Source organism: Mercenaria mercenaria, chromosome 4, assembly GCF_021730395.1.
Source record: "Mercenaria mercenaria strain notata chromosome 4, MADL_Memer_1, whole genome shotgun sequence".
In the NCBI taxonomy this organism is placed as follows: domain Eukaryota; kingdom Metazoa; phylum Mollusca; class Bivalvia; order Venerida; family Veneridae; genus Mercenaria; species Mercenaria mercenaria.
The window spans coordinates 49,699,528-49,724,347 of NC_069364.1; the positions used below are offsets into that span (position 1 = coordinate 49,699,528).

The 24,820-nt window shown below is 35.8% G+C and overlaps 1 protein-coding gene across 1 annotated transcript; it reads left to right on the forward strand.

Moving 5' to 3' along the window:
- The first annotated feature begins 7,849 nt into the window (after window positions 1-7,849).
- Window positions 7,850-11,759, forward strand: LOC123551633 (soma ferritin-like). Its single transcript, XM_053541115.1, has 3 exons — window positions 7,850-8,035; window positions 9,418-9,564; window positions 10,877-11,759. The coding sequence occupies exons 1-3, from the start codon at window positions 7,931-7,933 to the stop codon at window positions 11,009-11,011; spliced, it is 387 nt and encodes a 128-aa protein (XP_053397090.1). The 5' UTR covers window positions 7,850-7,930; the 3' UTR covers window positions 11,012-11,759.
- Window positions 11,760-24,820: the final 13,061 nt, after the last annotated feature.

Consider the following 24,820-nt stretch of genomic DNA (forward strand, 5'->3'; position numbering starts at 1 on the left):
ACTTTATTTCTGGACCTATTTTGTTGAAATTTGAAGATGTTTTATGTTTATTTCACTTTCATCCAGAAGGTCCTAGACCCATGTGGCATAAACAACAATATAGACAAATATGGCGACAAATCTTCAAATAATATTATCATAAAACAAATACATATCTAATGTCTCAATAATTGCAAGTCAATTACGACACTAAAGGTTACATTTATAGTACCATAAATTGAAATTGTACATGCATGTATAATATGAAATATGTATTTAAAAATGAAATATGGATTCTTGAAAAAAAAATCTTCATTTTGTATCCTAAACAGTTCATATTATTTTGTAATGTTATTTTAGACGTTATAAAAGTAAGCCTCATTTTATGTACGGATCTTTAATAGCAAGATCCGATCTATAGAGCCTTGTGGCAACGTTAAATGTCGCAACGCCGCTAAATGTCGCAACCACCGTTATATGTCGCAAGGTTGACGTTAAATGTCGCAACCACCGTCAAATATCACAAAATCGTCTGCCGCTAAATGTCGCACCTTTAACGTTAATGGGGTCAAGGGACAGTAAATTTGAAAACTCCACAACTCTGCGCTGATACCAATGCGAAAAAAATCATAAAAAATCCAATTTCGACAAATTCAAGGCAATTGTTAAGCGAATGTCTTGCATAGACATAGCACTTCATTATGTAACATTTTCAGTCTGCCGATTCTGTTGCTTCTATGATAAAAACGAGTAAAACGAAGGTTTCAGGACACTAAATTTTGAGACAAAAATGGCCCAAAATGCACACCTTGCGCGACCTGTACCGTATTATCTGCAAATGACTGACCTAAAACACATGCATATTTTAAAGCATGTGGCCAGACGAAAATAGTGGTGGGAAGAAAAGTACCGCATAACCGTTTACTTTTTCGCAAATTTGAGCCGAAGCTCGATGGATGGACGACCGTTTCCAATTCGTCTGACTTCCGTTACATCCGGTAAAGTTTTAGACCCGGCCGTCTACATGGAGCTGGGAAAATTGTAGTCTGGTTCCCGTCGTACTGCAAACAGTAACAATAGTAAAGGGGCAGGTAATCCAGACTAAATCGATACATGCACATATTTATTTTACACAAAAACCACTCGTACGCAGGAATCCTTAGTTCTATAAACATCATAAATAACCAGTTGAAGGCTATATACCAATAGAAGAAATTGTTCTTTGTTTCATATAAAATTCAGCTACTTCAGACCAATTTTGTTACAGTTTCTAGATTTTCACTACGTCGTAGACCTATTTTTCACAAGATATCCACACATTTGCTTCAAGAAAACGAATAGAAAAAGGGGTGTTGAATAGTATGCAGTGAAATGCAAGTCAACTGAAGTCAGGTACCCTCATATTGCCGCATTTCAGAAAGCGGTCCGCAGAATAAACACCCTACTTTCGTTTTCAAGTAAACAATTCGAAAACATGCGAGTATTAGCATGAAACGTGTCCTATTTTATGTAAAATTCATTCCACGAGTGAAAAAAAAATGCCCATTTGGCCCCCGATTTACGCGCAAATGCGCGAAAAATGGAAAAATTAGGATCTATTTATTAGGGACTTCTTTCGACACCACGGAAGCACATTTTGGACCGAATTACTGCATTATAACCTTGAATATATATGCCTGTAAAGTACATATGTCTATTTTATTTAAAAAACGTACCCAGGCCAAATGCGAAACTTAAATGTCGCAAAAATTTGCAGTCTTATAGGCTGATCACTACCAAATAGAATGTAAGCCTCCGCAGGTTTATCACAAGTAGTCCAAATATAAATAGTACTAATCTTTTTTCCTTTCCTAGTGCATTTTCTCGGCAGCAACGTGCTTACTTTTACCCTACCGCGTTTCAGTATGTATCACTTTGCATTCTAATGAAATCGGCATGTTCCTATCGCATGCTAGATAAAAATGGCGGCGTAAGAATTTAATGTCACGAAAAGAGAAATTGAAAGAAGCGAATAGTAGTAAATTCAGCGGGTTTTATTTAACGAACTGTAGTTTTCTTATATAAAAGTTAACACTCCCTTTTCTTTTTGTCTTTCTAAAGTAGCGTTCTAGTTCTTTATGGGAATATAAGTCTCTGAAAATCTGATATGCTAGAAAATGTCGAAAAACCGTTATGAAGTGAGAGGATTTTATATGAAATAAAGAACAGCTGGATTTAGTGGTGTTCAGCCTATACAACTTAGAGATAAGATTGGGTAATGCATGCTTACATGCATCAGTATGCAATGTGTTGATTTTGGAAGGGCTGAAATGACCTTTCACTCTTAATCTGCACGTTTGCTTTTCAGTGGTCCCGCACCATACATACGTTATATCTTCTATATATAAAGGTTTGAGCACTAACGTAGTACTCGCCACCGTACTAAATTTATTTCAGGTCTGAACTATGTAATTCTATGGAGTCCTGTTTAGCTCATGAGATATTAAGTCTTGAGTCGACCTGAATTTCGTTACACAACAGCCCGGGAGCTAGAAATTGTTGATGGAGGAGGGGGGAGGGGGCACCAGTTAAAAACAAAAGCGTCACCGGCGACATGCGGTAGGTACAGGGTTTCTCTATCCGTATTTGTGGGAAAGTTTTTTTTATGTACAGGTATGAAATGCTGGCCTGTGGTACATTTTTGTCTATTTTTTTGAGGTACGTACTAGAGGGGCACTCCCCTTATTTTAGGTGGTTAGGGTCTTTCCCCTTCACAATACAGGTATGGAATGCTGGACTTTTATTGCATTTTTGTTCAAAATTTCGGTGTATGGGAGGGGTTATCCCTGCCATTTTCGAGGGCTCAGGGGCTCTCCCCGGGAAAACTTGAAAAACAGGTATAAAATGGTTGCCTCTGGTGCATTTTTGGTCTTAATTTTAAGGTACTGGAGGGGTACTCCCCTCATTTTAAGGGGTCAAGGGTTCTTCCCCCTGGGGAATTTTGAAATATAAGTGTAAAATGTTCGCCTCTGGGGCGTTTTGGGTCTACATTTTGAGAAAATATTATTTCCAAAATAGTCGGGTGCAACCTAGATGAGTATAAGTCACTACTAAGCCAACAAGGATGGGGTTGGGGGTGGGGGATCGGCTCGGGCCACGATCCTGGCCTGTTACACAACAGGATATTTAACTACCCGACACGAAGACTGTAACTGTGTTTTGTACCAGTTGTAGAAAACCGTGCGAAGATTTTCTAGTAATCAGCCATGGATTCTGTTTCTTTGTTTGGAGGTTTACATTTAACGTCATAAGGTAACTATCAAGCTTCAGTGGCGGAGAAAGATCCTATGTGGCCCTCTGTACATTTTTTTAGGTAAAGCGGGAATTTTGGTATCATTTTACTTTTAGTCTCTTAAAATTCTCATTCCCCAAATTAACCTACTTTTCCGCCTACCTACAAATAACCCCCCCCCCCCCCCCTCTCTCTCTCTCCCCCCCCCCCCCGCCCCTTCAGAAATGTAAATATTTATATTTTCTATTAATTGTCTTGGTGCTGTGTGTTTGTGTCTTAGATTTCTGTGTCGTTATTCACCCCGTTCCCCAACCACACCCACCCCCCACAAACATACAACATCATTACCAAATCATATTTAGTTAGAAGAAACATTAGAATATTTCTGTTCTAAAACACTGGTCCTATTACAAAATAAATATTTTTCTTGCGCGACTGTTCAAGCAAGGTGTGGAACTCAGGTGTGCGATTTAGGGCCAACAAGGTCCGCTTGTTGCTAAACGTAACAGCACTTATCATTAAGATAAGTATTTGTATTACATAAACCTGTTAATTTTTCTTCCTTCCAAAAAGTAAATATACACAAGTAATTGATATTCATAGTGTCAAATAGGAAGTGCGACATTTAGCGTTGGTGTTGCGACATATAACGGTGGGCAAATTTTTGCGACGTTTAACGTTAAATGTGCGACATTTAGTGGCAGACGATTTTGCGACATTTAGCGGTGGTTGCGACATTTAACGTCAACCTTGCGACATTTAACAGTGGTTGCGACATTTAGCGGCGTTGCGACATTTAACGTTGCCACAAGCCTAAAAGGAAATGTATATAATATACAAATCGATTGCAATCATAACAAAGTCCACACATTGTCACTATTTGTCCGAAAGCGAAATAACAAAAAGCAACATTTAGACATTTCATCCCTCTTTTAATATTTCATCCCTCTTTTAATATAGATGTGATAGACAAGGGCATACTGTATGTGAATACTTTACGTACAGTTTTCAGAACATGAACTGGCATTTATATTTACCGTTCCCAAGGTAACGCCACCACATAAAGCGGTCCAACGTTGACACTGTCATATCAAGTAGGGGACAATTCGTAATTACCAGTGATTTACGGAAGCCTATTAGAGACATTTTGTCTTATTTTTCATGCATAACCTCTTATGTATGACATATTATGTATTACGTATTATCAGTTACCTCTTACATGTTACGTATTACCTCTTAGGTGTTATATCTTGTGTGTTACTTATCAAAAGTTAGATTTGCCTAGTTCTCAATAGGGAAACAAAATTTGCGGACGTTAACGGTTACTGCTTGTGGCACTTTACCCCTTTTCGTGACCACTAGAGCTAAAACTAGAAGAAAAGCTTTGAACGACTTCTGTTATGAACAGCATGATGGATCTTGATCAAACTTGGTCTGTATTACCTTTATATGGTCATTTCCAAATTTGTTTTAAAACGCGCAATAGTCCCCTTGTAGGGTCCTCTAGAGCGAAACACAGAAATACCTTTAAACATTTGTTTCATGACGTTTCTTGCTCAATTTAAACTTTGTCTGTAGTTTAAACACGGGGCATTTGATCGCTTTCTGAAGCCATTAGAGACAGAAATAGAAGTACCTTTAAACAACTTTTTCAGATGACCACTTGTTTACCAACATAGTATACATATGTAAGCAAGACTATATAACTAGGACAAGGCCTTTAGCTCAGTTATGGCGTTTTCTTTTGGTAAAGAAATTAGTTACGTTTCGCATGCAATTCCATATTTTGTCAAAAATGTTTGATATATAACTTTGAAACTTTGAACACTTCCATGATCCACAAATACAGGTAGATTGTTTGTCTTATCTATTTTTTTATCTTTTGTCAGAAAATCTCTGTTAATATTTTAAACCCATACTTCCATCAATTCTTCGAATAGTCGAGTGCGAGTGCGCTGTCAACCGACAGGGTTTGTTTCTTGTTGTTTTATGGGAGACCTAAAATTGTTCTTGTCAGTACGTCTGTCCGAATATATGTCATGTATATCTCAAAAAGTATTTAACCTAGAGTCACCAGACCTAGGATTGTTATTAAACATGTTACGTTGTACTACTGGTGTTGTGGTTTGAGTTTATAAAAGCCAGACCAAGGCCATGACTTAGTTAAAATATACTTATTGTAAAAGTATTGGCTGTTCCTAAAAACATAATGGCTTAAACTGGCGCAAATGGGCATATGCAGTATAATGTATTTCATTTCTTATTTCATTGCCCATAAACAGACCGATAAAACCCATTTCTTATTTCCTAGCGATTCATTTCAGCTTTTAGTCTTGCAGGATTATATATTTCATTACTACCCATAAACAGACTAAATAAACCCATTTCTTAATTTCTGCCTATTTTTCTTCTTTTTTTTTTCCGGTTTGTTGTCTTGCTGCATTATATATTTCATTACAGATCTTGTGCGTCGTCTTTTGTTGTTAACTGCGCAGTTAGTAATCTCTGAACTAACTTATGTCTCTAACTGAACACTATATTTATACAAACTATATACTTTATTTATTATAAAGTACGATAGCCACAATAGAGTGTATATAAGTCCTTAAACATAAGATGAAATACCTTATTCCTAATACCTTTGACATAAGATGAAATACCTTATGCCTAATACCTTAACATAAGATGTAAGATCAGATACCTAATGCAAAATTATATACATCGATGAAAATATTCTTAAAGCGTACGTGCGGTTTTTGCTACAAATCAATGTTCTGCGTAAACCAAAGTTAGATTTATATAAAACTTCCCTGAAAGGAATTGGTTCAAGCGTCATAGAAGTGTCCCCTTACCAAAAATGTATCATATCCAATAGTATCTTTATTTTCACAGACGAAACGAAAACTGATATGATGAAATAAAAGATATTTTCATTATATTAATAAGTGATTAAATCAAGCTTTTCTTCAACAAGTGTTAATAGCTCTCTTTATAGCATCTTGTACATGTGTGGAAATTTGAACACTATAGGTTTGAGCAGTCTTACTAGACATTCTGAGTCTTGGCTATATATCTTCCTATGGGAACCACACATTTCACAGCATATATTGACATCTTCTTAGCGCACTTTCTTGCCAAAATCATAACGATCAAATACTTTGGTAACAAAGTACATTAGATAGGCTTTCCGTGCGGAATGTAGATTCCAGTTAACAGAGCTATTCGGTCGAGCGTTGTAAAAGAAAACTTTATACATTCTACATATCAGTAAAGGATTCAGTTCCCGTTTCACCTCTACCTTACGTGTATAATCTAAGAGGTAATAGATAATACGTAACGCATAATACATCACACAAGAGAGGTAATGCATAAAAACTAAGACAAAATGTCCCTAATAGGCTTCCGTAGTACGTGATTCGATTTTTCTTGCCATCAAATGTATTTTCTCTAACTTACTTTACACAAATAAAACCTATTCATATAATATTTATGTGGTATTGATGAAAGTGGGTACGGAACTGTGATATACTATTCCGCACTAAGGAGGTCTTTATTCGTTAAAATATGTTTTCTTACGCCTGAACCGAGTGTCATCAGCGGTGCTCAGTCTAGCTTGTCCTGGCCATTTTTTAATCTCCCAATTGATTAGATTTTGACCTTAATAGCGAATGCAACAAAATTCGGTCCGATTATGTGACATAACTTTGCCATAGGGACTAGCATATAATTATTATTTGTTTGAGAAAGGATTATTGTTAAGATTTTTTTGACAAGGCCTTTGTATAGTAGAGCATTGCTGTCCCGCAACAGCACTTGTTTTATTTGTCCAAACATTTCGTAGAAAAGATGCATGGTAAGTGATTTGTCTGATCACCTCCCTCTCCAGCTTGGAAATTGCTCCTATGCCGATGTAAAAGAGTAGAGCGTCGTTCATTTTTCGTACAACAGCAAACGGTGTTGGTTTATTTTCGCTGGCTTCATTCATCACACGCCTATGATTTGGCTTGACTGTTGCTTGAGAAATCCAGAAACCGGTAATCTAAATATAATATATAAATATTCTTTATATAAGTTGATCTATATTCAACATAGGTTTACTGCACTAAGTAAGAAATCTATGAACACTAATTTCCGATGTCATATAATTCATACTTATTGAATGGCTCGATAATTAAAACCATTGACCATCAGCCTTTGGACGTCGGGCAATAGTTTTAACTGGACTGGCAAGTCATTCAATATGTGTACATTGTAACTTATAAATCGCCAATCAAGTTTGTACAATTGATTAGTCTATAGCTCAACACGGTTAAAACTGAATGGCTTTAAACTATTTGCCCGAGCTCTAGCCAGTAAGTGTATACTATTGTATACTAGTATTATTCTATAAATTGTCTTTTCAACCAGAAAAAAATAGAATGATATTTGAAATGTATATGAGTGAATACATATCAAAACTGAAATTACATCGTATTATGAAAATAGTAAGTGTTTCCGGAGTAGTTCAGTAACTGAAAAGCGTATCGCTTTAAATGACTATTATTGACTACTTAAGATAGCCCTGTTTGCGGTCGATATTTGCTTTGCCAGTCAGTTGTATCCAGTATACTGCGCGTGCTTAACAAAGAGATAGGATCAAATTTTGTGCCTCAGTGAACGCAGGGACAAATTAAACGAAAAATGGCTGAATCAAGACCTCGCCAAAACTATCATCAGGACTGTGAAGCTGGAATTAACAAACAGATTAACATGGAATTACACGCTAGTTATGCCTATCAATCTATGGTAAGTGTCTATATGTTTAAATTATTTATGTATTCGTCGCCGCAACACGGAAGTTTTGTGGTTTTTGAAAGCTGATTTATTCGTTAAATTGTATCTAAGTAATTTGTTACGATGCATTCTATTCTGTATTTGCATTTACTGTATGTGTATATTATGCCTAATTTGCCTATGTAAACGGTAGACCTACAGATGTTATATAATTGCGATGTTTTTCCTGCTCATTATGAGTAATTGTGAAGTCATTAAGTTCCTGTTTCAGTTCAAGGTAGCCATTGAATGTGTTTTAAAGGATAAATATATGTAGAGGTGACCTTCAAATGTCTTTTTTCTAGGAAGACCTTCACCGACCTATTGATATGCACAATTCACATACATTTATTACAGAAATAAAGAAATCCATTAAAATGTTTTGATGGTTTTCGTCAGTGCACATAATTAGCAAATTCATGTACAATACATGGTAGTATGTGGATAAGATGTTAATTAACACTGTTATGTTTCACAGATATGACTAGTAACTGACCATTCTTGATAAATTTTGAATTACTGTGTCTGAAATCATGGTGATATAATGGGTATATGTCAGATTTATATCATATTCCACTATTTAGATACATTTTATCGATTTATGTACCGGTATGTGTCTATCTCTCAATATGTTCCAGCGTGGTGACAGACCATTCTATTGATTCCAGAGCTGATGCCATACGTAATCCTATAGAATTCAAAGTGACCTTATCGATAAAGTTTTAATATAACAATTCAGGGTGTTCAAACATTGGTGCAGTATAACAGTTACATTTTATCCTCTACTACACCCTATAGCATGAATACTGTATATCTGAAATCATATCTTATAAAAACAGGAAAATAGTTTCAAGCACGGAATAAGACATATATACATGTAGTCCTTTCGTGGAAAAAAGGTGGAGTTGAGCATAACAACCATGCATCAGCCAGCATCACGCAAGCATTTCTTTAAGAAGATCTATAGAACCGCGGCATGCGCAACAAAAAACTAATTGGAGACTCGGTTGCACGAGAGTGAATGCAACACGTCTTTAACAGGGAGATTTATACAGCCACTGTACACATGCGCTTGAAGACTGTTGTTCTGACCGTTCTTTTTAATCTGTAAGATCATTTGGAAGCTTGCTACACAGTCAAGCAAAATAGTATCAATTTGTTCAGATTTTATCATTTCATGTCGTAAATGCATGGTTGTCTGTCTCGTGGGTGCAAGTCTCGACTATAAGATAAAAGCGGCAACTTGGTATGATATTCCCTAGGCTCATGCGAAGAGCTCTAGGATTTTTACTTCCGGATTCATGCGAAGATTTTAGCTTTTAATTTTAATTTGAGATTTTTACTTCCGCTTTCAGGCATTTTACTTTGACCGAGATGATGTGGCTTTGCCTGGATTCTCCAAATTCTTCAGTCATTCCTCCTCCGAGGAGAGAGAGCACGCCGAGAAGTTAATGAAGTATCAGAATAAAAGAGGTGGACGTGTTGTTCTCCAGAATATCCAAGTAAGTACAAACTTTTATGATGATTTCTTTGTCAACGTGCGCACGTGCGCGCGTGAGTTTTCAGATTTGATTCAGTATATAATCTGGATTGATTCAGAGGGTAAGATTATGAAACATGGAGATAAACTCTGCAAAAACCAAAGTAATGTATGTTGCATCAAAACATAAAGTCGAGCAAGTATATGACGAGCCCCCAGTTATTCATTTCAGAGATGAAACTCTAGACTGCAGTACGAAAGAAAAGTTACTCGGCGTTACTATTGAAAATGATTTGTCTTGGAATACACATGTTGGTAATATTTTGAAAAAATGCAATTCACTTTTATACCTGTTGTCTCGCATCAAAGTATATCTTTCGGTACATATGAGGAAAATGTTCTATAACTCTTACATACTGCCTCACTTCGATTACTGTTGTGTAATATGGGGAAGCTGTTCTAATTCATTAGAAGACAAAATTGTTAAGTTTCAAAAAAGAGCAGCTCGCCTAATTCTTGATAAAGACTTCGATACCCCTTCTGCTGAATTATTTCGAGAATTAAACTGGATGACTTTTCCGGAGCGGGTAATATTTCAAAAAGCAGTTTTAATGTACAAAAGTCTAAACGATCAAGCACCTATTTACCTCAGAAATTCATTTACATTTAGCTGTGATATACATGACATACATGCTCGAACTTTGAGGTCAGATTCTAATTTGCAGCTTTACCTTCCTCGACCGAAAACTGAACTATTTAAAAAAAGTTTTACCTATTCTGGTGCTACTATCTGGAATTCCTTACCAAGTCATATAAAAAGAGCATCATCAGTAGGGCAATTCAAATCACTATACATAGCTTGGCACAACACACAATCATAATACTTAATATTTCTAATATTGCACTTCGTATAGTTATAGTATAAACAAAATACTGGTATCAAATGCACTTGTCTGTCTTCTATATGTTACAATGTACCATGTAAATATTTTAGATGTATATGTTATGTATTGTTTTGAGGGCCTCATGGAAGATTGATGTTTTTCGTCAAATGAGTTTTCCTCGTTAAATAAAGGCTTTGTTATTATTATTATTATTATTATTATTATTATTATAAACGTTTGGTTTACTTTCGGTATATTTTATGTTTATATCTATATTCAAGCCTTTTCTTGTGTTGTTAAAAAGTCCAGTGTCAACGCATAAGTACTGGCTTTGAGCGATATTGCACGAGATAGACTTAACAGCTAAGAATAACTTCTGTTCCTTTTACTGTCTTTCAAATTATGAATTATGAGTATTTTTAACATAGTACCGAAATTTTATTTTCACAGAAGCCGGACCGTGATGAGTGGGGATCTGGTCTAGATGCGATGAAAGCAGCGTTACAGCTAGAAAAGACTGTGAACCAGGCTCTTCTTGACCTTCACAAGATCGCCAGTAACCACGAAGATCCACAGGTTGGTTAAATGTTCGATTGCAATTAAGGAATGTGCATAGTATTTTTTCGTGTATAACAGTACCGACAAACTGTCAATATAATTATGTACGATTTATATATCTGTAACAGGTATGTGAAATTTTGATTGAGATACAAAAAGTTGTAATTGTTTACTGTAATGATCAAATAAAATCATAAAATAGCTCTTTTCTACAGGCACATAATCCAAGGGCTTCTTCTTTTAAAACATCACTGATTTGTCTCCCGTTTGATAGGAAAAATTGGGTATCTTAAAACTTCTAGCGTATATTATAAACACGCAATAATAAATAAGTCGTTATTACTGCATTCACGCCTTTGTAGACTAGCCACTAGACTGATAATAACTATATTTCTATATTTTTCCCTTTTATGACGAATTCAATTTCATAGAGACAAAAGCCAGTCTATTTTAGAGATTTTTGCACAGGACTGATGTTGAAATTATCATTGGACATAGGATATAGACTGGCTCAGTTCACTACATTCAATCATAAAAATGTAAAAAGATATATATCATAGTCTAGGAGCTAGTCTAACGCCTTTGATACTGAACATTATGAAGCTGCCACACATTCTCATATAGTTTACAATAAAAACTATTCAATGCCGTACGGTAAAGACGAGATCAAATGCCATTCTTTCATTAGACCACTTCATCATTAGATGTTCATTCAAAAGTAGTTTATTGGTAAAATATATAAACTGTGTATGTAGAGCAGCTGTAGCAATGAAAATATTGTCATATAGTAACCATGGTTACAACCAGTTCTAAGTTTTTTGTACCATTAAATCTGATATTCTTACTGTGTTTACTAAACTGCGTGTAGGTGTCATAATAGTGTAAAACCGGTAAATTCACATGCAGTGTGGTCGAGCGGTACCACGCTGTACTTTGTGATGAGTTCGATTTGCGAGCCAGTATTGTTTTATATTTTAATTTCTTTCTTTTTACAAAGATGAATCATGTTTGCTTGTTAGTTAAGATGCACTTTTTTTCATAAAAAAATATTAATCGGAAGTACACTCACATAAGTATTCTTAGCCTTAATATAGTTTATAATGTAATGTTTTGAAAATGGTTGCCCTTCAGGGATATTTTAAAGTTTATGAACTTAATGGTAGTTATATTCTGTTTCATATTTGAGCCGTGCCATAAGAAAACCAACATAGTGGGTTGGCGACCAACATGGATCCAGCGCAAGCTGGATCCAGACCAGCCTGCGCATCCGCGCAGTCTGGTCAAAGGGGGTAATTCTAAAAAAGGGAACTGGCAGGAACTTCGTCTCATGATGTTGTATAATTGTGCCAAGTTACATCAAAATCCCTCCATGCATGAAGAGGAAATGCTTCGGACAAAGTCATTCTTGTATCTGATCTTTGGCCTCTAAGTTTTGACCTTGACCTTAGACCTAGGGACCGGGGATCTTGCGCATGACACTCCGTTTCGTGGTGGTGAACATTTGTGCCAAGTTAGATCAAAATCCCGCTATGCATGAAGAAGAAATGCTCCGGACAAGGTTTTCATTCCTATATCCTTTGACCTCTAAGTGTGACCTTGACCTTAGACCTAGGGACCTGGTTCTTGCGCATGACACTCCGCCTCGTGGTGGTGAACATTTGTGCCAAGATATATCAAAATCCCTCCATACATGAAGAAGATATGCTCCAGACAAATTTTTTTAAGAAAATATAATAAAGGGGAATAACTAAAAAAGTAGGCAAGGTAGAGTTATTGTTCTTGCACACTGCACTTCCTCCCAATGTGTTCTATCAGTGTATGAAGTTTGAAGAAAATCCCTCCAGTACTTTTGGAGTTATTCTCCGGACAAATTTTTTTAAGAAAATAAGATAAAGGGGAATAACTCAAAAAATAGGCGAGGTAGAGTTATTGTTCTTGCACAATGCACTTCCTCCCAATGTGTTCTATCAGTGTATGAAGTTTGAAGAAAATCCCTCCAGTACTTTTGGAGTTATGCTCCGGACAAAATTTTTTAAGAAAATAAGATAAAGGGGAGTAACTCAAAAAATTGGAAAGGTAGAGTTATTGTTTTTGCACACTGCACTTCCTCCCAATGTGTTCTATCAGTGTATGAAGTTTGAAGAAAATCCCTCCAGTACATTTGAACTTACGCTCCGGAAAAAGATCGTTGCGGACGGATGCACGCACGCATGCACGGACGAAGAGCATTTCTAATATCCCCTTCGCCTTTGGCGGGGGGATAAAAAAGTAAACAAGAGCTGTCTGACACTCGACTATTCTAAAACTTGTCACCAGAAAAGTTAAATTAATGAATACAAAAGCGAGAAAGGGGCATAACTTTGTGAAAAAGTTAAATAAAGTTATGGAACCTGTGTTCTGCATATTAAATCATGAAAGTTAACAAGTGTGTGAAGTTTCAATCTATTCTCATCAGTGGTTTATACTGAAATACCAGTTACATACAAAAACTTGACAAAAATCAACAATGGTCCATATGCAGGCGTTACCAAACGGGTGAATGCAATAGCTCTATCATTAAAATACTGTACTTAAAAAAATGTAGTGTGCATCTATGACTTCCTGAAATTTCAGAAGTATTTCGGGTACTTGTATATTACAATGTACAGAGCAGTCACTTTACTTAACAACTATTTTGGTATCATTTAATGAAACAAGAGCACCGCCTTGCGGGTGCTGACGCTCATCTGATTTTTTTTGTGTAATAGAAATATTGTCCTACCCATGATTTTCTAAGTCTAAAAAGGGCCATCATTCTTGCAAAAAGCAGGATAGAGTTATGTTTCTTGATGTACAGTGTCCACTTATGATGGTGAAAAACTGTTGCAAGTTTTAAAGCAATAGCTTTGATAGTTTATGAGAAAAGTTGACTTAAACATAATACTCAACCAAGAAAATGATTTTCTAAGTCCAAAAGGGGCAATAATTATTGCAAAAATCAGGATGGAGTTACGCTGCTTGCTGTATAGGGTCAGCTTATGATGGTGAACAAGTGTTGCAAGTTTCAAAGCAATAGCTTTGATAGTTTAAGAGAAAAAGTTGACCTAAACATAAAACTTAAACAAGAAAACTGATATTTTCTAAGTCCAAAAGGGGCCATAAATCTTGCAAAAAGCAAGATGGAGTTATGTTTCTTGCTGTACAGGGTCAACTTATGATGGTGAACAAGTGTTGCAAGTTTTAAAGCAATAGCTTTGATAGTTTAGGATAAAAGCTGACCTAAACATAAAACTTAACCAAGAAAACTGATTTTCTAAGTCCAAAAGGGGCAATAAATCTTGCAAAAAGCAAGATGGAGTTATGTTTCTTGCTGTACAGGGTCAGCTTATGATGGTGAACAAGTATTCCAAGTTTCAAAGCAATAGCTTTGACAGTTTGGGAGAAAAGTTGACCTAAACATAAAACTTAACCAAGAAATCTGATATTTTCTAAGTACAAAAGGGGCCATAAATCTTGCAAAAAGCAAGATGGAGTTATGTTTCTTGCTGTACAGGGTCAGCTTATGATGGTGAACAAGTATTCCAAGTTTCAAAGCAATAGCTTTGATAGTTTAGGAGAAAAGCTGACCTAAACATAAAACTTAACCAGGCAACGCCGACGCCGATGCCGACGCCGACAACCGCTCAAGTGATGACAATAACTCATCATTTTTTTTCAAAAAATCAGATGAGCTAAAAATTACCCTTCACAAGTACCAAATGATTTCCCCTAATGAAAATGGCAGAATTGTTACTCGACTGTCACTATGGCCTTAAAAAAATTACTCACTTTCAGTGCAAAAGTATTACAATTAGAATTTTAAACAAAAAAGTTAATTTTAAGACAAAGAGACATATAAAGAAAGTTTGAACCACTTTCAACAACCAAATAACTGTAGTTAATGGCTCAGTTGGTAAAAGTGACAGAGTGAGCCATGAGACGTCAGATGTAATGACTTCTGAATCTTTAAGCTGAGGTTCAATCCTACTAATTTTAATCATTACTTGTATTGTAAGATGTCAAGATGAAAATTCTCAAGTTGAAATACAAAGATAAATCTTTTCTGTAAACTGTGTTATATTAAAGCAAAGAAGACAAAAGACAATCAGAGCTTGACATTAACTTTTCTGAGCACTTGCCCTCAGGGCTTTTAACCCTTAGTGTTACTTGCCCAATTATTTAAATTGTTTCCAATGTGCAATACTTCAAATTACATTACTGTTAATGATTAAAATAAAAAGAAGCTATTTTGCTATAAATACTTCAAATGAAGTGTTGTTACTGTTATCTATTGAAAAATGAGAAAAAAATGGGTTATAGGTTCATCTCAAAATTTACATAGTACACAAAATCATTAATGGAAAGCTGAATTTAAAACTTCCCCAACAATTTCCCAAATTTCCAGACTCAACTTCCACCTGCTCTGGATAATAGGGCAATTGTTAATGTCAAGCCCTAACAATTGAGAACTACAAGAATAAGGAGCAAAAGATAAAAGTGAATGAAGAAAGATCAAGGCATAACAGTTTGCTCTCAAAAAATGAAAACAAAATGAAGAAAAACACTAATATAGAAGGAAGTGACACTTTGCATAATTATTTTTGCAGAAAATATTTAAAATGCTAAAAACTTGCACATCATTCCTAAAAAAGGATTAAACACTGACAACTGAAATTTCTTTCAATCAAAAATATATGCAACACTTTTACTTACTGTGATCCAAAACCTGATGCCATATTACTGGTTCCCATGTTACCAGCATTTCCAAAGGCAGATGCCATACTCATGTTAGAGAAGCCAGCAACCATACTGTTTGAGTTAGCAAGACTAGAAGCCAAACTGTTGGCCATACTCGACATGTTCACCATACTGTTGCCATCCATTTGTTATCTTGGCCTTAACAGCACTTTCAAATCTGTCGTCTTTAAGATCTGGAGGGGATATGTATATAGCTAAAGCAAATTTCACACACATTATACAGCATAAACATTTTACAAACATCTGTATTCTATAATAATGTCTCCATCAAGGATTCTCATAAAAAAGATCCCATGTGACATAACTTTTTCAGGGCTCACACTGGCCTCAAAAAAATAATAGCCAACTTTTTAATGTATGAAAAAATAATAGCCAAAGCGGATGCGGATCTTTGCATGCAATTTTTATAAAAATAAAAATAATAAATTTTAGAATATATATTTTCTTAATTGCTTTAAAAAGTAGTAGGCCGCAACAGGGGGTGTGGGAATCGGGGGATTCAGGGAAATTACCTCCTAATATTGGTGGTGGGGTCCCATTATAAATGTTTAAAATGCTATGCTCTGATGGATGTTGAAGGCATTAACAGGACACATTTAGTTTGTGTAAGGCAGCTGAAATGGTTGATATTGACTGATATTATGGACTGGACAACGGCTCAATTAGCCCCATTCATGCACCCACAATATAGGCACAGTTGCACACAATGGAAAGTTTACCAAGTCTTTGAGTATCATTCATGTTTTATACTTTTTCTTTATACATATCAAAAGTGTTTTCATGATTCTTTTGACCATAACTGCACTTAAATTGCTTGAAAATTACAAAACAATCGGGTCGCGAAAAAACGTGATATTTGGCATCTATGCACACTATTGAATTACAGCTTTTTGTCAACAAGTTTTGAATGCTTTATTCAATAGATATACCAATTTTTAAGTGTTTTAGAATGTTTTTACTTACGCTAATGACAGTATGCAAGCAAATTTATTTGTTCATTTTTTAGCTTGCCCGTATCGGCCATGTTTCTAAAAATAGAAACAAGACTGGGTTTCCCAATAATTTCTGGGTTTAATGTGCAAAACAAACATTTATTATGCCAGAAATGTCTTGGTAAAAAATAAACTATTAAAAATATCTGTCTTGTAATATTTCAACAAATTCGCTTTCTTTTCAAATTCTGAAAATTCGAAAAAAGAAAGATTTTTTTCACTTTGAACAATTTCATTTCAGATTAAAAACACATATAGATCTGACCTAGATTCTGATTAAAGATATTTTGAAATCGTCGACAGTTAGGTCAGTTTATTATATGTTTGTAAAGACAATTAAATTAGCGGTAACTATAGATGGCAATTTAGGTTTTCATGAGTAAACAGCCGGTACAAATTGGTTTAATTGTCGTCTGTCGAATATAGAGTTGAAGACAATTTGCATCGGCGATTAAAAATGTACCCAAAACGTAGCCTGCCACTTCAATCTGATTGATAGCTAGATAAGTAAGATTAACTTCCGGTTATAATAGGTTTAATTGTCGTCTGCATCCTACCGCCTTAGGCAATGTTATCGGCATAGTTGACACGTGTTTGGAATACACAAGGTGATAAACAGTCTGCATTATCGATTTTTTTCTACACTAGCTGATTGTGGGTTACTGTCTCATTTAGCATAATTATTTATGTAGCTTTTGAATAAAATAATCGCCAGTTCCTGTCGCCAAAATGAAAAAATATTCGCCATTTAAATAAAATAATCGCAAATGGTGATAATGGCGACTGACAGCGTGAGCCCTGTTTTTGTACTTTGTCTTCTTCTTTTTCTTCTTGGCATTCACCTTCTTTAATATCAAATTAGTGTTGAACAAAGAACAGACCTGTTGAAATGCAGACCAGAAAAAGAAAAACTGATACTGATAGTGGAAAGTAACAGTGTGTTGGAGTTTGACACAACATATGCTCAGTCTAACTCTATAACAATTTACCCTACCAGTACACCAACAACCAAAATGTCTGAGATCTTACAATGAATATGATGCTGATAGCTTCTTAACTACGATATAACTAACCCCAAAAAGAAACACTACCGAAACACCTTTCAAGTAAATACGCATTCTAATCAGCACAACTGTTGTGCGAATTAGTAAAATAATCGGCACAACTGCCATGCCGCTTGACCCTTCCATTTAAAGAATTAACAGAGTTTTATGTTTGTCCTCATATTAGAATCATCAACAAGCTATAAAAATAAATAGATCGGCAACTTGAAAGGCATACAGAGCAAATCTCGCCAATATCGCATGGTAGCTGAATGAGATCTAGTTTTACCGGTGTATGAAACAGACAGCAGAAGGATAAAAATCTGTCATTAAAGACACTGATTCTGGTATGCCAGGTATGTGGCCAATGGGAATGATAAGGTCTGCGTATTGGCGGTAAGGGCTAATACACAAGACTGGACCATTGATAGACTTGCTTCTGTTTATCATAATAAGCTACTGTATAGCTACTGTGTAGTACATAAATTACATGTTATATTTCTCACCTTCATAGCAAATCAGTTCTCACCTTTATAAGGAGTTTAGAAAGCTTGATTGAATTAGGGCTAAATAAACAAAGTGATAAGATACAACAGTGTTTTTTTTTTCATATTTTCAATAATCAAGTTTTTTAATAATTAAATTTCATCATTGCTGTTTTTTTTTTCTTGTTTCTTTTTTTTTTTAATTAAAAATATAAAAAATGCATTCAGGCACATAAATAATAAATTATGTGTATTTTGAACATTTCAGATCATTTGTTTATAATGATTGTTGTGTTTTGTTCAACGTTATTAGTATTTTCTACACGGGGAAGGAATGAATTTATGATTGGAAGTCTAAGAAATGATCAACAGTTGTTCTTTGAAAATTGGACCCCGATTTGGTTTATTACGTGCTGGCCGTATCGCCAGTGTAATACTTTAACAAGCGTCTGTTGATTTGATCACAATTGATCACAGGGCTTTTTTCCGCTATAAATCTACCTCCTGTAAAAGGAGGTAATCCCAATGCAAAAAAGTATGTTTTTTTCCCAAAGTTGAATTTAAAATTCCCAAATGATTATACCTTTTAGGGTTTTTGCTGTTTCATGATAGTTTTGCAGATTTGTATGTATATTTAGGTAAATTATAATACTGTTGAACAATTACTGAAATGCAATTCATTAATATTTCACAGAAAAACACATTTATGTAGATTTTGGTAATTTGCAAATTGTCCAAATTAAGACAATTTCCGAGAGCATTTTCCCAATTCCACCGGTGTCGGTGGCATTCCCAAATTGATGAAAAAAAGGCCTGGATCAAGTCTGCACAGGGTTTCAGAAATCTGCAAATTTATTGGTAGCCCATTGGGCTACCAAAATTTTAATCTGGTAGCCCGAACATTTAAGTTTATTTGGCAATGGCCATTTCGGTTTATTTACTATGTGCTTCTATACTACAGTGGATGAAATGATTAAATTATTAGAGCTTTCATAATTTTAGCCATACGCACATTGTTATAAATTTTGTTCTCTTGAATAGCAATTATCATCACTCCTTTTTCTCATTTTAAAAACTGAGAAATATTATCAGGAGTACTCCTGATAGTTACTGCAACATGACAATAAAGAAAGGAATGCAAATCAATTTTTATAAACTTGCAAATTCCTTAGAACTTACTAACTTAGAGCTGTATGAATTGTAATTTATCTCAAAATTATTTAAAGTTGATCCTGTCTGATTCTAAACATCTGCCTGGTTTAATAAATAGACTAGAACCGCGTATATAACGTCTCTCAATTTCTTGACACTGTGTATTCACTTATCCGAATTTATGTTTGTCCAAAATTCTGTATACTTTCTGATATTTTGCAAAATCATGGTCGATTTTTTTGCATGTTAGGCAAGTATTTAAATTGAAAAGCATAAACAATCAGTTTAAGCACTAAACTGCCTCAATATCAAATATCTGTTCTTTCTGATCGAAACTGAAAGTACGTACACTTTGGCAGGTGGCGCTAAAATGATATAATTTTAAGACTGGTTTGCATATTGTTTTAAACAATACCTATCAGTGACTTTGATGTTATTGGATCAGTCTAAAATCAATCTTGCACATGTTTTTGTAAACATTTGCCTGCGGGTATAGTGGACGCAACTTGACCCCGATGGTTGACCTTTGTATTATAATACATAATGAGGGACAACCTTTTATTGAAAAGGAGTGTACGTAAAACACAAGCTGCATGAGAAAGTCATTCTCATCCATCAGATGTCCGTCAAAATCCCGAGACGAACCTCTGATTTATTTCTGTCGTTTATTTGGTGAGCATGCGCACTCCTAATTACTACCGAGAGAAGTTTCAGCCAATCAATGTTCGTCACTATTTGGCACGCAGAATTGAAATTTCAAACAATGTGTAAGCATGGTAGTTGCTAACGATGGATAAAGGCGATATTCCATGATTTCGATAAATAAAGATTTATTTCTGTTATTTGATGTTAAGAAATTTACCTGAAGAAATAATGATATGCCTCGTAAGTCGGCATCGATAAGAAAGGACGCGGTCACGCTTTTCACGGACGATTTTGATTGGTCCTCTACATTTTGTCGCGAAACGACGCTGATTGGCTGAAACGTTTTACCTGTAATGTAACTAAACCACAAATATCGGCGAAATGTGCCAGAGGTTCATCCGGGGAACCACGGTAGACCTCTGGTATGCGAGAATGGAGAAAGTGGAAATATGAATTTGTGTAATTATAAATTAGTGTATTGAAAAGTTTTAACTGATCAAATGTAAGTATACATACCTTGATACTGCATTGTAAACAAACTAATTTCATATAACTATACATGGCTACCCTAATCACCCTTTATTTCTTCAATGAAATAACGGATATGAATAATCAGCCGAAGGCCAACCATCGCGGTCAAGTTGCAACTACGAAGGATATTGGTAGAATATAGCTGACCTTGATTACGTAATCCGGTGGTAGTTGAGTTTTTTTCTTCTTATGCTTCATGAATCTCCAGAAGCGTTTGGAGAAAGATACGAGTTGACCCTGGTGTGATTATGTTGTCAATGGCATAGTTTCTTTTGGACTTCCTGCTTGGCGATCTTGAATTGTTTGATAAAATATGCAGTACTTTCAGTGCTTTGATTATTCACGCTTTCTGTATCGTCTGTGCTTTATGTCTGCGTTTCATACTGTGCCTTTTTTTAACCAATCGGATTCCGCCAACCTGACCTAATTAACGCATTTAACTAACGGACACAATGGCGGAGCCACCGCTTCCTAAAAAGCGGAAAATGGAAGACGAAACACCGGAGTATGTTTTAAAGTTCTTGTCTGATGAAAAAACAAAACACTTACGTCGTTTAAGAATTATTTTTAATGACATTCGTTATGGTTATTCACGTTTTAGTGTTTATTTTCAGCGCGTGTTATCCACTTGCAAACGTCAGTTTCTGCCATGCAACTGTAAATGCTGAATGTTACAGAAAAGATTCCACCGTTCCAAGGCGGTGTCCCACTGTGTTCCTTTGTTTGTTCGTTTTGTCCTCTTGTGTAGGCTTTGTGTGTGCGCGTGCATATGTGTGTGTTCCTTTGTTCGTTTTGTCCTCGTGTGTTGGATTTGCGTGTGTGCACGTGTATGTGTGTGTGTTTGTGGTGTGCACGTCTGCGTGCTGTAGGTTTCGTTTTGGAGAGGCTGCGATTTTGGTACGTGGCATTCCCTGTTTGATATTTGCCTTTGTTTTTTTTTGGTAGCGCCAAACACAAATTTTGAAACTTAGAAATCATGTAAATGTCAAGAAAACATCTACATGTACAGTCAAATCTCCTGGTTTCCGGACGTTAGGCAGGACCCATTTTGGAACTGTGACCGAGGCGTAAGTGGTATCCATATACAGTAAACCTCGCATATAAGGAACAGCTAGGGACCTCTAAAAACTGTTCCTTTATTTGTTTTGAGTGTGTATTCGGGTTTAACGTCTTTTTCAGTCTTGTCCTCGTGTGTTGAGTCTGTGTGTGGTGTGTTGAACGTGGCTTTCCCTGTTTGATATTCTTCGTTTTTTTAACTTCTCAGCTGAGCAGATTGATAAAAACATGTTTATTTTTTCAGTAAGGCCATACCAAATTGATATGTCGTTCGTCGGAACTACCGCATCAATAATTTCATTCCCGAGAAAAAAAAATAAAAATCACCCGCCCGCACGTACATAAAAATCTCCGAAAAAAAAAATTTTTTCCGATTACGCGGTCCGGAATAATAACGGCAAAACAGGTTTTATCGCTGTTTTAATGCGTCAAAGTGATATTGATCGGGTTTCATACGTCCGTAATACATGTAGCTGATGTCCCAAACTCAAAAAGTCAGGAATTATGGAATTATGGTGTTGTTCATCATTTGTTTTAAATCTGGAGTGTCTGTGCTAGTGCCACACATGGCCTTCGGTGTGCCGGTAGGTAATGAAGTAGGCACATTCTACTTTTGTTCAATACAGTGAAAAGAACGAAACCCGACTTGCAAGACATGCACGGGGATGCAGTTAAAAGTATTTGGAAATATTGTTCAGATATAAAGTTTTCAAACCATTTGTTATCAGTTGTTTAGTTCAGCATGTTATATCTAGAGCCCAAAGCTGAGGCAAACTACTATCTTAAAAAAAATATTTGTTCACAGATCCTGACCGACCTATCACATTGTCTCGGCCCAAATCTTTTTGAACGTAACTTTTTTAGTACAGCAGTCAGATATTCTATCAAAACGCATTTTGTCAATTTAAAAATTGTTTAGCTTTTCAAATAAGTAGTGTTGATATGAAAATAGTTTCTAACAAAATCTGTCCTTTTGTAACCCCAATTTTGCCTGTTTGTACACATGACGCCAGGATATATTAATTGGCTGTAAATTGATTGAACAAAAGAAACTGAAAAAAAAACAGACCTCCCCAACTCTAAATTTCTAGTTCAGTCAAAGCACAACAAACCACTTTTAAGGGTGGCCATATTGGGATCATTCTTTGACCGTCTGTTATCATTTTTGCCTGAAATGAATCTCTACCACAAAAACTTAAGCTAGCCTGATCTGTTAAGAAATTATTCCAAAGGGATTTGAGCAATGTCAAAGCATCTGTCTGCCCAACTCCCTTTGGTCTCACTGGTCAAGTGGTTTATTACTTCCCCTCACCTCTATGGGTTGGAGTTCCACTAGGGGCACAAATTTGTTCATGTGTCAAAGCCATCTAACTGTGTTTCAGAAGAAATGTTATTCCACACATGTGCCTGTTTTGTCTTAAATATTCCTCATCATGTGCCGTTAAATAGGCACGCCTTCAGATTAATGTAGAAAAATCAAAATTAAAAATAAGACACTCATCCCTAAGTAATTATAATTACAAAATAAAAAAAAAGTGATTCAGTGAGTTTTGGCAAGAATTTATTTGCAAAATCATTCATGTAGTCTTTAAAACATATAGAAAAGCTATATACTGTGATACCATCACTGTAAATGTTTGATTTCTGTGTTATTTCTAAAGAAATGTTAACTTTATGTATAATCATAACCGCCTCCTCAAAGGTCCAAGCTTGGGAAAAAAAATAAAAAAAGCCCGCTCGCTCCATGTAAAATCTACCCGCCTCTGAAAAAATCGCCCGCTCCTATTTTTTTTGAAAATTTTCCGAAGAACTGTTAATCAATTTGGTATGGCCTAAATGTATACGAAGCAGGAAGTAATTGGTCGATGCCATAGTACATAGTTCTCAATTAATTCGGTTTGCCAGAGCGTGTAGTCATGTCAAGCATTTCAATGAACGTAATCAATATATTACAAGTAAACTTCTTCAGCAAGGCTACCGTTATTACAAATTGCGTAAATATTTTGCTAAATTTTACTATCGTAATTCTGATTTAGTTTTAAAATTTAATAGTAATTTAAAGACACTTCTGCGAGAAGGTATTTCTAAACCCGTTTTTATGGGGATGTGGTTTATAAACTTCGTAAGATCTAGGGTCATGGTAATTTTCCAACTGTATTTGGTAAAATTATAAAAAGTTTTATTAAAAGAGGTTAAGACCCAACTGTTTTGAGACACCGCATGTTTAGTGTTCAACCCGTTTACAGTTGGACACTACGCTTCCATCTTTGATTGTGTCTGACGGAAGAGGGGGAGGACTCTGTGATAAGCAGTTTTTAAAGCCTACCAGGACTGAACTGTTTTGATATCTGTCTTCTGGCCTGTTTCGTCGGGCCCTTAAGGGTGTTTCTCTTGTTGCTCTGTCTTCTGAAAAGGCATTGAGTACATACGTTTTTGGTTCTAAAGGTTTGCTTTTTATATATTTATACACGAGCATTTTTTTGTTTTATATGCCATGCCTTTTTCCTTCCATTACGTGTGTTAGAGATTCACCTGGAGGGGATTACTTTTATTTACACTGTCCCGTGTCTTTGGAACATGGTGAGGATAAGAGTGAGGTTGGTGCGCACCATAAACCGGTTTAAGCTCCCCAGTGGTGTTTTTGCCACAGACCGTTCCAAGGCGGTGCCCCACTGTGTTCCTTTGTTTGTTGTTTTGTCCTAATGTGTTGGCTTTTGTGTGTGCGCGCGTGTATGTGTGTGTGTTTGTGGTGTGCGCGTCTACGTGCTGTGGGTTTCGTTTTGGGGAGGCTGCGTTTTTGGTACGTGGCATTCCCTGTTTGATATTTGTCTTTGTTTTTTTTTAAATATGCTCCCCGGTGGTGGTTTTGCCACTGTTCGTTCCAAGGCGGTGCCCTACTGTGTTCCTTTATTTATTTGAGTGTGTGTTCGGATTTAACGTCTTTTTCAGTCTTGTCCTCGTGTGTCGAGTGTGTGGTGTGTTGATCGTGGCTGCGTTTTTAGAACGTGGCTTTCCCTGTTTGATATTTTTCGTTTTTTTAACTTCTCAGCTGAGCAGATCGATAAAATCATGTTTATTTTTTCAGTACATGCATACAAAGCAGGAAGTAACTGGTCGATGCCATGCAAAATTTAATGCAACTGATTGAATTATAGT

Excerpts from the sequence above, each read along its gene's own strand:
- LOC123551633 (XM_053541115.1), top strand. The coding sequence starts at position 7,931 with ATGGCTGAATCAAGACCTCGCCAAAACTATCATCAGGACTGTGAAGCT. Across the intron at positions 8,036-9,417 it reads GTTATGCCTATCAATCTATG|GCATTTTACTTTGACCGAGA; the intron begins GTAAGTGTCTAT and ends TTCCGCTTTCAG. Across the intron at positions 9,565-10,876 it reads TTGTTCTCCAGAATATCCAA|AAGCCGGACCGTGATGAGTG; the intron begins GTAAGTACAAAC and ends TTATTTTCACAG.